The 14,826-nt window shown below is 49.0% G+C and overlaps 1 protein-coding gene across 1 annotated transcript in view; it reads left to right on the top strand.

The window, feature by feature from the left end:
* The first annotated feature begins 934 nt into the window (after nt 1-934).
* Cog7 (component of oligomeric golgi complex 7) overlaps nt 935-14,826 on the top strand; it is a 49,085-nt gene continuing 35,193 nt past the window's right edge. The window contains exons 1-6 of the mRNA XM_048333034.1: nt 935-1,216; nt 2,570-2,718; nt 2,923-3,039; nt 5,455-5,623; nt 11,983-12,065; nt 12,709-12,831. Coding sequence (XP_048188991.1) covers nt 1,048-1,216; nt 2,570-2,718; nt 2,923-3,039; nt 5,455-5,623; nt 11,983-12,065; nt 12,709-12,831 — 810 coding nt within the window. The 5' untranslated portion in view covers nt 935-1,047. The remainder of the gene's footprint in view (nt 1,217-2,569; nt 2,719-2,922; nt 3,040-5,454; nt 5,624-11,982; nt 12,066-12,708; nt 12,832-14,826) is intronic.

Below are 14,826 nucleotides of genomic sequence, written 5' to 3'. Positions count from 1 at the left end.
TACTGACACTTAAAAACATCAGGGCTAGGAATATGGGTTAGCAGTAGAGTGCTTGTTTAGCATGCATAAAGCCCTGGGTTCAATTCCTCAGTACCATATAAACAAGAAAAAAAAAAGTTGGAAGTGGAGCTGTGGCTCAAGTTGAGTGCTAGCCTTGAGAAAAAAAGCTCAGGGACAGTGCCTCAAGACCCAAGACTGGCAAAATAAATACAAAACAAAACAAAAAAAACCTAAACCTGTTAGGTGGGAAAGGGGCCTATTGTAGAGGCCTCCAAGTTCTGATTCAGTTTGCCCCCACTAAGCTAGTATGCTAGCTTTCCTGACTTGGGACTCACATGTTTAGGTTTAGAGTACTCGAATCACTGCAAACATGAGAACAGAAAAATAGCAAAGTAGTTATTCTCAACCACACCAAAAGGAACGGCAAGATTGCATTTCCCACAAGAAGCCGCTGGCCAGTCCCTCCTTCCTGGGGTGCCACGCGATCGGTTTTAGGCTCAGTTTCAGGCCAGAGGAAACTACGTGCGAAGGAGGTCTGAGAGGACAGCAGTGTCCAGGAGCACTTGTGAGCCTCACGCCAGGCCTGATCACGCCCACCTAGGTGTGAAGAACAGCGGTGCAGGTGCCCGGTCAGCCTGCGTTCGAATCCCGGCAGCGCCGCTTTCTAGCTCGGTGACTTTCAACCCATTTTTTCTTGCCCCGTAGGGAAGACTAAAAGTACTGTAAAGACGGTGGTGGCCATGTGATGACTTTACAGTAAGCACATCATTTACTGCTAAGCGAGATGAGCGCTCCGCCCCCGGCGTTTCCGGTCCACTCGGATCCACCGCGCAGGCGCGGCGTCGGCCGTCTCCGTGGTGACGGCCCCACTTCCGGGAAGGGACGGCGCGCGGCGAGGGCCACGCAAGCGGGCGTCTCGGTTCGCTGGCCGGCGGGGCGCGGGCTGCGCGGAGGTGGCAGCGCGGTTCGGGTTCGGCCTTGGGCGGGCGTCGCTGAGGCCGGCGCTAGCTCTTGTGGCCCGCCGCGTCAGGCCCGAGCAGAGCCGCCATGGACTTCTCCCGGTTCCTGGCGGACGACTTCGACGTGAAGGACTGGATCAACGCGGCCTTCAGGGCCGGGCCCAAAGAGGCGGCCGCGGGGACGGCGGACAGCCACGCGGCCACGCTGGTCATGAAGCTGCAGCTGTTCATCCAGGAGGTGAACCACGCCGTGGAGGGTGAGCCGCGCGGGGGCCGCCGAGGTGCGCGGGAGGGGGGCCCAGCCCTGGGTGCGCGGCGCGGGCGTCCGCACCTGTGTGGACCTTCAGCCCTCCCCACTCCCCCCCCCCACCCCCGCGCTCGGCCGACCGCATCCCGGAGCGTCTCGGCTGCGTGCTGGCTAGTGCCCATGTGTCCTTTGAAGATGTTATTATTATTGTTGTTGTTAGTGCTGGAGTTGAACTGGGCTTGGCGCTGGCGGGGTCGGCCCACCACCACTAGAGCCACGCCCCCATCTTTAAAAAGTTAGCAGCAGCTAAGTTTTTACAGGCTCATGCCTGTAATTTGCCACCAAGCTACATCCCCAGCTTTAAAAACAAACAAACAAACAAACAAAAAAACCCCACCAACTTTTTTCCGGAGGCGGGGGGTATAGGGGTAGGGTCTTGCTGTGAATTACTGGCTAGTTTGGAACTCAAAATCCTTTCCTGAGTGCTGGGATTACAGGTACCTACCACTATGTCCTACCAAGCCCCAGTTTTCTTATCAGTTAAGAGGTGGCTGGGGGCTGGGAATATGGCCTGATGGCAAGAGTGCTTGCCTTGTATACATGAAGCCCCGAGTTGGATTCCTCAGTACCACATAAACAAACAAACAAACAAAAAAAGCCAGAAGTGGCACTGTGGCTCACGTGGTAGAGTGCTAGCCTTGAACAAAAGGAAGCCAGGGACAGTGCTCAGGCCCTGAGTTCAAGCGCCAGGACTGGCAAAAAAAAGGAAAAGAGGTGGCTACTAATGGCCACCAGCAGTATCACATAATAACACACACATAGAGTCCTGGCGGTAATTGGATCTTGTTAACTGTCAGTCTCTGTCCTCCCTTTCATGGTGGCAAGGGGAGTTGGCCAGGTTGATGGCTGCTTCCTTGGTCAAGCACACAGCCAAGCATCTCATCAGTCTGGGCTCATCTCAGTCCTGACTGAGGCCACCTGATTACCTTCCTCCCTCCCCCCAATTCCCTGTCCTGCCCCATATGTCCTCCCAGGCTTCAAAACCTCTCTTCTGTGCTGCATTTGTAACTAAGGATGGACCAATTTTCACCTTGTGTGCATATTGCTCTGTGTGGTGTGTACGCGTGCCAGTACTGGGGATGCTGTTATTAGCTTTTTGATCAAGGCTGGTGCTCTACCATTTGAGCCACATCTCCACTTACAGTGTTTTGGTGGATAATTGGAGATAAAGAATCTCATGACCTCTCCTGCCTGGGCTGGCTTTGAACCTCAATCCTCAAATCTCAGCTTCCTGAGTAGCTAGGATTACAGATGTGAATCACCAATGCTTTGCTCATTTTGTTGTTCTTGATTTCTGAGACAGAAACAAGTCACCAGGCTCTTCAGAGCATGCCCAAAGTGCTCCGTGACGTCGAAGCCCTGAAACAGGAAGCATCATTTCTGAAAGAACAAATGATTCTTGTCAAGGAGGACATTAAGAAATTTGAGCAGGATACGTCACAGTCCATGCAGGTACTTGCTCTGTCTTGTTGTGGCAGGTACTGGTTCTCATGAGGGGCTAAAGAGTCTCATGAGATAAAGAGTCTCATTGGACTTTGCTGCCTGGGCTAGCTTTGCACCACGATCCTCAGACTCAGCCTCCTGAGTAGGTAGGATAACAGACATGAGCTGCCGGCACCTGGCCACTTCTTCATTCTTTGTCCTCATTGCTCTCAGGTGCTGGTGGAAATTGACCAGGTGAAATCCAGGATGCAGCTTGCTGCTGAGTCTCTTCAGGAAGCAGACAAGTGGAGCACGCTGAGTGCTGACATCGAGGAGACATTTAAGACTCAAGTAGGCGTCCTGTCTGGGGGTGGGGGGTGGGGGGTGGGGATCATTTACGCATGAACTTGGGCTAGATGAAATCCTACCCATCAAAACCACAAGGAAGTCGGTGGTGGCATGCAGAGACATTCAGACCTCAGTGTGTTGTATGTGTGTGGAGTTTTAGAACTGCCCTGAGCTTCTCCACCCTCCTTGGTTGGCACCCTCTACCTGATTGAAGCCTGGGGCCACCAAGGGGAGTTCAGGGGCCTCAGTAGGCATGCAGAGGCAGAGGAGATAGGGAATGGGAGCGTGGAGTGGAAGCTGGATGGATGGGCCTGCCACACTGTGGGACCTTGGGGAGCCAGCTGTCTGAGGCAGCCGTGTACATGCAGTGGAAGTTCCTGAGACTGGCTGCAAGGCTGGAATGCGATGCTGCCTGCAAGGACGCCTTCCCCAATGTGAAGCAAAGTAATGATCAGACTGAGCATCCCACTCCCACTGACAGACTTTTTTTGTGTGTGCTGGTAACTGGGGCTTGAACTCAGGGCCTGAGTGCTGTCTCTTAGCTTTTTGCTCAAAGCTAAGCTTTGAGCCACAGCTCTAATTCTGGCATTTCGGTAGTTAATTGGAGGTAGTTAATTGGAGATGAGAGTCTCATGGACTTTCCTGCCTGAGCTGGCTTAAAATTATCCTCAGATCTCAGATCTCAGCCTCCTGAATACCTAGGATTGCAGGTAGAAGCCATAGGCACTTGCCGCTGCCTCCTCCTCCTCCTCCCCCCCTCCCCCTCCTCCCTCTCCTCCCCCTCCTTCCTCCCCCCCCTCTTCTCCCTCCTCCCTTCTCCTCCCTTCTCCTTCTCCTTTCTTCTAGGCTAGCGCCCTTTCACTTGAGCTACACTTCCAGTTTGTTAGTGGTTAATTGGAGATATGAGTGTCATGGACTTTCTTGCCCAGGCTGCCTTTGAACCACAATCTTCAGTTCTCAGCCTCCTGCGTAGCTTGGATTACAGACATGAGTCACCAGCACCTGGCTTTTGACTCTGGCTTTTAAACTCTTAGCAGCTTTACACTGGCTGTCCAGGCATCACTCACCAGCACACCTCTTGCTCCCCTGTCAGTTACCAGGGTCTTAAGTAAGGGAAGCCCTATTTGTCCCCTCCCCTTTGTAGCCCTCAGGTGCTTCATGGGTTTAACTAATGCCTGCCTCATCAGAGTAAGCTCAGGTCTTATATTGTCCTGGATCCTGTGGAAAGGGGCACGTGAACTAAGTATGGTCTCTATTTGGGTTTTCTCAGCAGGGCCACATTATGTAGCCCAAGCTGGCCTAGAACTTCTGATCTTTCTGCCTCACCTCAAGTGCTAGGATTACAAGTATTACAAGTATGAACCACCACCTCCAGCTCTCCTTTGTATGTGTGTGTGTTATTTTAATTTAATTTAATTTTATTGTCAAGGTGATGTACAGAGAGGTTACAGTTACATACATAAGGTAGTGAGAATATTTCTTATCAAACTTGTTACCCCTTCATTTTTCTCCCATTTCCCTCCCCAACAAGCTCTTTTTTTTTTTTTTTTTTTTTTTTTTGCCAGCCCTGGGGCTTCAACTCAGGGCCTGAGCACTGTCCCTGGCTTCTTCTTGCTCAAGGCTAGCACTCTAGCTATTAAGACACAGCACCACTTCTGGCTTTTTCTGTATATGTGGTGCTGGGGAATCAAACCCAGGGCTTCATGTATGCAAGGCAAGCACTCTACCACTAGGCCATATTCCCAGCCCCATGCTCTCCTTCTTTAAAGAAAAATTAATTTAAATATTTTTACTTAATTGACTTCATAAAATGAACATAAAACATTCCAATTCAGCTTTCAAATATCTACCTATGAATTCTATTTTATTTAAAATGTATAACTGTATTTTGGTGCCAGTCATGGGGCTTGAACTAGGTTCTTGGATGCTGTTCCTGAGCTTTTTTGCTCAAGGCTAGCTAGCACTCTACCACTTTGAGCCACAGCACCACTTCTGGATTTTTGGTGGTTAATTGGAGATAAGCATCTTATATATTTTCCTGCCCAGTCTGATTTTGAACTTCGATCCTCAGCTCTCAGCCTCCTGAGTAGCTACGATTATGGCCTGAGCTACCGGTGCCTGGCTTATTTAAATATTTTTTAAAATTCTGCACACATTGCTGAGCTGCCTTACAGTAAGTCAGTGGCATATTAACGATAGCAGCAGATGGTCACTTTCCTTTTGTTCTTCACCAGTAATAGACATTGTGATTTTTCAGAGGTTTTCCAAATTGGCTCAGGAAAATGGCACTTCCTTGTTTTAATTTAGTGCCAGTATGGTGGAATGTAATGTCTTTGGGCCATTTAATTTTAGGCCTTTTCATGGATAGAGGTAGTAAGGGTCCTTAAAATACCTGTCCCTGTCCTGGTCTTTGTATAGGACACGGCTGTGATTTCCGCCAAGCTCATTGGCATGCAGAACAGCTTGATGATGCTTGTGGATACTCCGGACTACTCAGAGAAGTGTGTGCACTTGGAGGCGTTGAAGAACAGGCTGGAGGCCCTGGCCAGCCCCCAGATCGTGACGGCATTCACCTCCCAGTCTGTTGGTGAGTGTCATCTTAGCAGCCTACTGTCCAGCACTCCAACGGGGATTAATTATGAAGATTGCAAAGAATCCTGTCTCTGTATGGTGCTTACCTGTCTTCAACACTGTATGAAGTCTCTTAGCATATAAAAAAATTGAAACAGGCACTGTAAATATATCCTCCAGGTTGGATTCCAGCATTAGCACTTTTTGGTTTTTTTTTGTTTGTTTGACAATACTCAGTACCTTATGCTCTTTTTTTGTTGTTTTGTTGGTTGTGGGGCTTGAACCCAGGGCCTAGGTGCTGTCCCTGAACTCTTTTGCCCAAGGCTAACCCCTTTACCACTTGAGCCCCAGGGCCACTTCCAGTTTTCTGGTGGTTAACTGGGGATAAGAGTCTCCCAGCAGGCTGGGAATATGGCCTAGTGGTAGAGTGCTCACCTCGTATACATGAAGCTCTGGGCTTGATTCCTCAGCACCACATACATAGAAAAAGCTAGAAGTGGTGCTGTGGCTCAAGTGGCAGAGTGTTAGCCTTGAGCAAAAAGAAGCCAGGGACAGTGCCCAGGCCCTGAGTTCAAGTCCCAGGACTAGCAAAACAAAACAAAACAAAAAAACCTCACAGCATTTGCTGCCTGAGCTGGCTTCAAACTGCAATCCTCAGATCTTAGCCATCTGAGTAGCTAGGAACACAGTACAGGCGTGAGCCACCAGTATCTGGCTTACCCCATGCTCTTGTTTAGCTTTTTTGCTCAAGGCTGGTGCTCTACTACTTGAACCACACTTCTGGCTTTTTTTGGCCTGGAATTTGAACTCAGGGCCTGAGCACTGTCCCTGAGCTGCTTTTGCTCAAAGCTAGCACTCTACTACTTGAGCCACAGCACCATTTCCAGCCTTTTCTGTTTATGTGGTACTGAGGAATCAAACCCTGGGCTTCATGCATACTAGGCGAACACACTACCACTGAGTCATTTTCCAAGCCCCATACTTCCAGCTTTTTGCTTATTAATTGCAGTTAAGAGTCTCATAGACTTTCCTGCCCATGCTGCCTTCAAACTGTGATCCTCAGATACCAGCCTCCTGAATGACTTAAGATTATAAACATGAGCCTCTGGTGCCGTGTGTGTATGCGTGTGTGTGTGTGTGTGTGTGTGTGTGTGTGTATGCGTGTGTGTGTGTGTGTGTGTGTGTGTGTGTGTGTGTGTGTGTCCCCTGGGGCTTGAGCTCAAGGCTAGCTCTCTACCACATGAGCCACAGTGCCACTTCTAGCTTTTTCTGAGTAGTTAATTAGAGATAAGACTCTCACAGACTTTCATACCCTAGCTGGCTTCAAACCAAGGCATGAGCCAGGAGCCACCAGCACCTGACTTTATTGTTATTTATCATAATTGTTATTATTATAATGATTCTTGCTTATTATTTTGCTAATTTCTTATTCTGCTAGTTTCCTGTGCTAATACTTCTTTCCAGTATTTTCCTAGTTTATTATTTCCTTCTGTGACTAGAATTCTTTTATGTTTCAGTGCTGGTTTAGTCATCAGGGATTCCTTTTGGCTTTGTTTATCGTGGAAGATTTTTATTTCTAACTCAACTATGCTTTGCTGGGTCCATTAGTCTACGTTGGCAATTGCTGTATTTCAGAGTTTGAAATATGTTATGTTTTTAGAAATCTGTTCTTATAAACTTGTCATGGTATGTACCCTGTCTCCTCTGCAGCTTTCAGTATTTTTCCTTATTCTGTTTGCTTAGTGTTTTAACTACAATGTGTCAAGGAGTGTTTCCTCTCTGATCTTTCCCATTTAGTGTTTGTAAACCTCTTCCACATAGATGGCTCTCTCGAGGTTGGGGAAATTAATCTGCTATTATATTATTGAATAGGTTCTCAATGCCTTTAGTTTGCATCTCTTCTCCTTCTATGCCTCCTTCTATGACTCATAGGTTTGATCTTTTAATGGAGTCCAATAGAGCTCTTAAATTGCATTTGTATCTTTGTAGTGTCTTTTTACATGTCTTTAATTGTTTGATCTAATCCCTTGCTTTATGTGCATTCCTTGATAGCCTGTTTTCAGCTTGTTCTGTTCTTTTTGCTAGGCTTTCACTTGAGTTTTTAGTTTGGGCAATTGAGCTCTTCATTTCCAGGATTTCAATTTGAGTTTTATTTTTCAAGATTTCTATATGTTCTCTTTTATATCCTGCATTATCTTATTTAATTAATTCGGCTGTTTGTTGAATCTCTGGTTGTGTCCTCTTTGAATTTGTTTATGCATTATCTCTTTTATTTCATTGATCATTGTTGTTTTGGATTTGTTTGAACTTTCTTCCTATTCACTGTTACTTAAGTACTTTATTGTGGAGTGGTTTGGTTTTTGTTGATTCATGAGTTTAGTGATCTTTCTCCGTCTGGGGCCAAGTTTTTTATTTATTTTTATTTTTTGCCAGTCCTGGGGCTTCAACTCAGGGCCTGAGCACTGTCCCTGCTTCTTTTTGCTCAAGGCTAGCACTCTACCTCTTGAGCCACAGCACCACTTCTGGCTTTTCTATGTATGTGGTGCTGAAGAATCAAACCCAAGGCTTCACATATGTGAGGCAAGCACTCTACCACTAGACCATATTCTCAGCCCCTGGGGCCAAGTTTTGTTGGAGATTTCACCTCTGTCTTTGCAGTTAGCAATTTCTCTGAGATTACCTAAGACTCGGTAATGGCTGGGTTGCAGTATATTTTCCTGTTGCAAGATTGGAAGGGTGATTCTCAGTTGTCAGATACTCATTGTCAATGTCCAAGACACTACATGAGGCCCTCTTCTTCACTCAGGGTAAGGAGACTTGGTTATAAAACCCGTTGCACAGCCAGGCACTGGTGGCTCATGCCTGTAATCCTATCTACTCAGGAGGCTGAGGGTTCAAAACCAGCCTGGGCAGGAAAGTCCAGTTAGCTACCCTCCAAAAAAAGCCAGAAGGGGAGCTGTGGCTCAAGTGGTAGAGTGCTAGCTTTGAGCAGAAAAGCTCAGGGACAGTGCCCAGGCCCCAAGTTCAAGCCCCACGTCTGGCCACGCGCGCATGCACACACACACACACCTACCTGTTGCATTTGGTAAAGCATAACCTGTGCTTGTGTCAGTCTTCAGTGATTGTAGATTCATACAGGAGGGAAGAATGTGTCTTCATGATCTGTGAAGACCACCAGAGAAGTAACAGAAAGGATAGAGCATCCATTAATGAGGACCAGGTACTTGGTTCTATAAGGAAGGAAGAGGTAGAAGTAAGCTAAATAGGAGAGGCTGATGACAAAGTGGGGTGAGGTAAGTAGAAAAAAAATCTCCTTAAATCTTCTAGCTGGGTGGGTGGAGCCACAGGAGAGGGTGGACCCATGGGAGAAGGTGGAGCCATGGAGAGGGTGGAGCCATGGGAGAAGGTGGAGCCATGGAGAGGGTGTAGCCACAGGAGAGGGTGGGGCCACAGGAGAGGGTGGAGCCATGGGAGAGGGCGGGGCTGTGGCAGAGTGGAGCAATGGAGGAGGGTGGAGACCAGGCTGGGGTCATGGGGGAGAGTGGAGCCAGGGTAAGGCGGAGCCAGGCCCAGGTCTTCAGAATCCCAGTTACCTCTTTTTTTTGTGGGCCATGGGGCTTGAACTCTGGGCCTTGGCTCTGTCCCTGAGCTCTTCAGCTCAAGGCTGGTACTCTACCAACTCTGAGCCACTGCACCACTTGTGGCTTTTACTGTGATTAATTGGAGCTAAGAGTCTCACAGACCTGCCTGGACTATCCTCAGAGCTCAGCCTGCTGAGTAGCTAGGATTACAGGCGTGAGCCACTGGCACCGGTCCCAGTTACCTTTAATGGCATCTCTGTGTAACCTGCAAAGGGTCCTTCACTGCCAGGTACCTGAGCAGCTGCCTCTAAAGGTCGCCCTACTGGTCCTCCATAGATGAAAACAACAGCTATGGGACCAGTGCCACTGCTGTGTGATTGGCAGGGACTGCAGGTACAGCCAGGCTTGCCAGGCCTCTGGTGTGTGAGCTGACAGGGGGGCCTCTCTCCTCTCCTCAACCAGCTCCCTCCCCAGGCCCTAGAGTACCTCTGTCTAGTGACCACTGTGCACCTGTGGCCAAGGCCACAGGGTGCCTCTCTCCGCCACGCCTGGCCTCCTACATTGCAGTAGTGGCTGTCCCGATGGCTGTTCTGGAGCTAAGGCTTTTCCATGGCTAGTGTTGGTGGGCCCACAGCAGGACTGTCTGTTTTGACTCATGTTCCATTCTTGTTTCTCCTCCCTCAGTTGAGGGGAGCCAGTGTGGGGCTCGGAACTCCTTGCTTTTAATCTTCTGCTGGGATACTTGCTCTGTGGTCCTCTGCCTCCCCACCTCCTCCTTCATGGTTTCTGGTTGTCTTCCTTTCTTTGTTCAGCATCTTGTCTCTTCTCTAACAGAAGAGTCTTCATATTTAGGGAATGAAAATATCAGATACTTCTAATCCACCATCTTGTCATGTCTCTACTCTTCTCTCTCTGTCTTTTTTTTTTTTTTTTTTTTTGGTGGTAGTTCTGGGGCTTGAATTCAGGACCTAGGCACTGTCTCTGAGCTTTTGCTTTTTTTTTTTTTTTTTGGCCAGTCCTGGGCCTTGGACTCAGGGCCTGAGCACTGTCCCTGGCTTCTTCCCGCTCAAGGCTATAGCACTCTGCCACTTGAGCCACAGCGCCGCTTCTGGCCGTTTTCTGTATATGTGGTGCTGGGGAATCGAACCTAGGGCCTCGTGTATCCGAGGCAGGCACTCTTGCCACTAGGCTATATCCCCAGCCCCTGAGCTTTTGCATTTAATGCTGGCACGCTTCTGCTAAAGCCACATCTCTGCTTCTAGCTTTTTGGTGGTTAATTGGAGCTAAGCGTCTCAGAGACTTTGCTGCCCGGGCTGACTCTGAATTACAGTCCTCAGATCTCAGCTTCCTGAGTAGCCAGGATTACAGGTGTGAACCCCCACTGCCAAGCTCTCAGTCTTCTGTTTAGCTCATGCAAGTAGATGGGGTGAGAGGAGATTGCTGCATGTCCAGGTTAGGGCGGCTGAGCTGCAGCGGTCCCCATTGCGCCATGTTCGCTGTGCATTCCCAGTCCTGTGCTCTGCATGTCTGACTCCTGGCTTGCAGTTGCTAAAAGGAGCTTGATAGGAAGTTACTTTGGATACTTGTCCCTGACAGTTCATAGTTCATTTTTATGAGGTTGTTTTGATGGTACTGGGGTTTGAACTCCAGGCCCCCGTGCTTGCTAGCCATATGCCTCTAGCTCTGTCTTACGCCAATTATTTTTTGAGCAAGGTCTTGCTGTCTGCCCAGGAATGTGCCTGGGCTATGAACCTCCTATTTTTATTTTTCCTGTCACAGACATAGAGTAGCATGCTCAATTTCTCCTATTGTGATGGAGTCTTGTGGACTTTGCCACCCAGGCTGGCCTGGAACCACAGTTCTCCCAATCTCAACCTCCCTTGTGGCTGGGATTATAGGCATGTGCCACCGAGCTCAGCTGTTGGGTTGAAAAGGGTCTCACAGGTAGGTACAGGCTGGCTTCAGCCACAGTCCTCTTGAACTCAGCTTCCAAGTAGCTAGGACTGTAGGTGTGAGCTATGCGTGCCTGTTTTATTTTGTTTTGAGAGGGTCTAACTGAGTAGCCCAGGCTAACCTAGAACTCTCAGTTCTCTTGGCTGAGGCTCCCGATTAGGACCAAGGCCAGGCCTGATAGTGCCCTGGTAGGTCCCTGAGGGGAAAAGCCTCCTTAAAATTTACATCCCAGGGGCTGAGATGTAGCTCAGTGGCAAAGCACCCACCTAGCAAGTGCAACATTGTGGGTTCAATCCTCGGTACCAAAAAAGAAAAGATAAATAATACAGTTAAAAACAAAAAACACCTCAGGGGCTGGGAATGTGTCTTTAGCAGTAGAGTGCTTCCATCCTTCAGTACCACATAAACAGAAAAAGCCGGAAGTGGTGCTGTGGATCAGGTGATAAAGTGCTAGCCTTGAGCAAAAGAAGCTCAGGGACAGTGTGCAGGCCCTGAGTTCAAGCCCCAGGACCAGCAAAAAAAAAAAAAACACAAAAAAAACCATCCCAGGCTCAGTCCTCAACTCCAGCATGATTCCTATTACCGTGCTTGTGTGCCTGTCCCTTTGCCACTGTGGCATCCTAGCCGCAAGTGATGGAGACATGGCATAACTGGCCCTGGCTCGCAGGGTCTGGTCGAGAGTCCCACCCTTCACTTGTTCCTCACACTTGTGATCCCCGCCGCCCACTGTCCAGGAATGTGGAGGTCCCAGCTGCTCCTAACCCTCATTTGTTCTCATGAATTCTTTCTCTTGGCTTAGTCAGGAAGCCTGCTGACGGTATCCCCACGTTGTGTCCTTTAGATCAGTCCAAAGCATTCGTGAAGGTCTTCAGTGAAATTGACCGGATGCCTCAGCTCCTGGCCTACTACTACAAGTGCCACAAGGTGAGATGAGCCCTGGCTTCGACCTCCTGTCCTCTTGCTGCTGTTCTTCCACTTAGCCACTAGGGGGTGCTCCTGGCACAGCCTGCGGTTGCATTTCAATGCCAACTGGGAAAAGTTACTGGTTTTCATCTTTTTACATTTACAGCTGGATTCATGTACAGCGTTTAAGAGTTGGCTTCAGCTTTATCACTTCTCGTGTCTTAAGCTTTATTGTGCTCTCAACCACTTAGAAGAATATTACACTTTCTAACAGTGCCCAAATTAGATGTCCAAAAAGTCCCTGGCAGCTCCCTGGGCTAGCCTGAGTGCCAGCAAGCCCATTGCTCAGGTGTCTTCTAAGCTGTGAGGTGAGGAAGGTTCAGGACACACCCCGCCCTCCACTGAGGTCAGTTAGATGAGGCCAGGACGCCCAGTGGAAAGAACCCAGGGTCACGTGGAGGGAACAGTCCAGCTGCAGGTGAAACAGAACAGGTCTTGTAAGTGCTCTGCTTGTTTGTTCTCTCTTTGTGTTCAGGGAGCGGAGCACTGTGGGTGCTGGGCTTGGGGGGCCCTGGGTACCGAGCTGTCTGTCTTGATGGGGGCAGGGCAGCGCCAGCAGGCAGCCCTTTCTGGGTGGATTCAGGCCCCTCTCCTCCCTCTGCAGGCCCCACTTCTCACAACCTGGCAGGAGCTGTGTCAGAGCGACCTTCCACTGGACCGGCAGCTCACCAGCCTCTACGACGCCTTGCTTGGTGCGTGGCATACGCAGATCCAGTGGGCCTCACAGGTAACAGCTCAGCCAAGCCATAAGGGGCCACTGCCTCGGGACCAGCCGCTGGCAACTATAGATCCACATGAAAACCACCCCGAGAAACCTCTCCATCAGTGCCCCTCACCCCTGGGGTTAAACGATAGGCTTAGAACTCAGTGAACCCTTTAGGCCACCACAAAAAGCCTCGCTATCACGCTTATCTGAGTTGTTCCCAGGGTCTAATGTGACAGGCTCTGGAATTCCTGAGTGGCTATCTTCACATCTAGAAGCGAGGTCCCAGTCAGGTGGCACTGAGCAAGGCTGGCTGCTGTTTTTAAAGCCTCACTTGGCCTGCCTTGCTCTTTCTCCCGTGAGCTGGAGAAGCCTTAAAGGTGACTGGGGTGAGGTGGAGGGGACACAGGTGTCTCAAGGAGAAATTTTCCACCCAACAATGTCTGTAGCCATTTGCATACATGGGAAGTGACCCACGACATTGTCCCAGTGCTGGGCCACGCACACCCTCTTGTGCACAGGGGAAGCCATCTTGCTGGGAAGTGATGATTCTGGAGCTGGCCCCTGCCAGCTTGTTCAGTCATTCATGATTAGCAGTGACTCTCTCCTCAGAAGGTTGTCCGTCCTTGTCTGGGGTGAGCTGGACTGAAGTTGGGAGGAGTTCCTGCCTAGGCTGTGCCACTCACATGGGTTAAAGCACTCTTCTCCATCCCTACCTGTTTATCCTTGAACTGACCTTATTCTCACTTAGGTGTTAGCGTCCTGTTGGGTTGCCATTTTTATGTAATTAGCTTTTTTTCAGTACCAAGTGGGTACTCTCTGGTCCTTTCAAAGTTCAAGTTCTATGGCTTAGTGGTAAAGGGCTTGCCTTGCATGCATGAAGCCCTGGGTTCGATTCCTCAGTACCACATAAACAGAAAGAGTCAGAAGTGGTACTGTGGTACAAGTGGTAGAGTGCTAGCCTGGAGCAAAAAGAAACCACAGGAACAGTGCCAAGCCCCAGGACTGGCCAAAAAAAAAAAAAAGTTTGAGTTCTGCATCACGGAAAAATAGTTTATGCCCATCCTGCGAATCCTCGGCCTCCCGTGTTCTAAGGCAGGAGTTGATGCTCATTTCATACCTCAGCACTTGCTCTTTACAGGATGTAGGCATGATAGATCAGCTTTCATCTCCCAAAGTTCAGAGCAGTGCAGAGTAAAGCCAAAGCTACTGAGGGCAGTGGTTTGCTTCAGGTTTGTTTGTTTATTTTCATTTTTTTTTTTTTTTTTTTTTTTTGCCAGTCCTGGGGCTTGGACTCAGGGCCTGAGCACTGTCCCTGGCTTCTTTTTGCTCAAGGCTAGCACTCTGCCACTTGAGCCACAGCGCCACTTCTGGCCATTTTCTGTATATGTGGTGCTGGGGAATCGAACCCAGGGCCTCATGTATATGAGGCAGGCACTCTTGCCACTAGGCCATATCCCCAGCCCCTGTTTGTTTATTTTCAAACTGCCAGTTTTATTTATTTAATGCCAGTGCAGGACCTGGGCGTTTTCCCTTAGCTTGCTTTATTTATTTGTTTCTTTATTATTTTTTGTGCCAGTCCTAGAGCTTGAATTATAGGCATGGGCACTGTCCTGAGCTTTTGTGTCCAAGGCTGTGGCTCTACCACTTGAGCCACAGCTCCATTTTTGCCTTTTTGGTAGTACAATGGAGATAAGAGTCTCAGGGATTTTCCTGCCTGGACTGCCTTTGAACTGTGATCCTCAGATCTCAGCTTCCTGAGTATCTAGGATGACAGATAAGAACCACCAATGCCCAGCTACCCCCCAGTATTTCAAGTGTGTGTGTGTGTGTGTGTGTGTGTGTGTGTGTGTGTGTGTGTGTGTGTTTTCAAACCTGGGCCCTCTGCATACTAAGCAGCCACTGTATCACTGAGCCATACTCCTTCTTCAATATCTTAATTTGAACATTTCTATACTCATAAGAGGTGGAAAGAATTGTACAGTGAATAGCCACATAGTGCCACTTCCTTGTTGCACA

This window comes from Perognathus longimembris, chromosome 23 (assembly GCF_023159225.1).
Source record: "Perognathus longimembris pacificus isolate PPM17 chromosome 23, ASM2315922v1, whole genome shotgun sequence".
In the NCBI taxonomy this organism is placed as follows: Eukaryota; Metazoa; Chordata; class Mammalia; order Rodentia; family Heteromyidae; genus Perognathus; species Perognathus longimembris.
The sequence above is the reverse complement of the archived record's forward strand: the minus strand, read 5'-3'. Positions and strand labels throughout refer to the sequence as shown.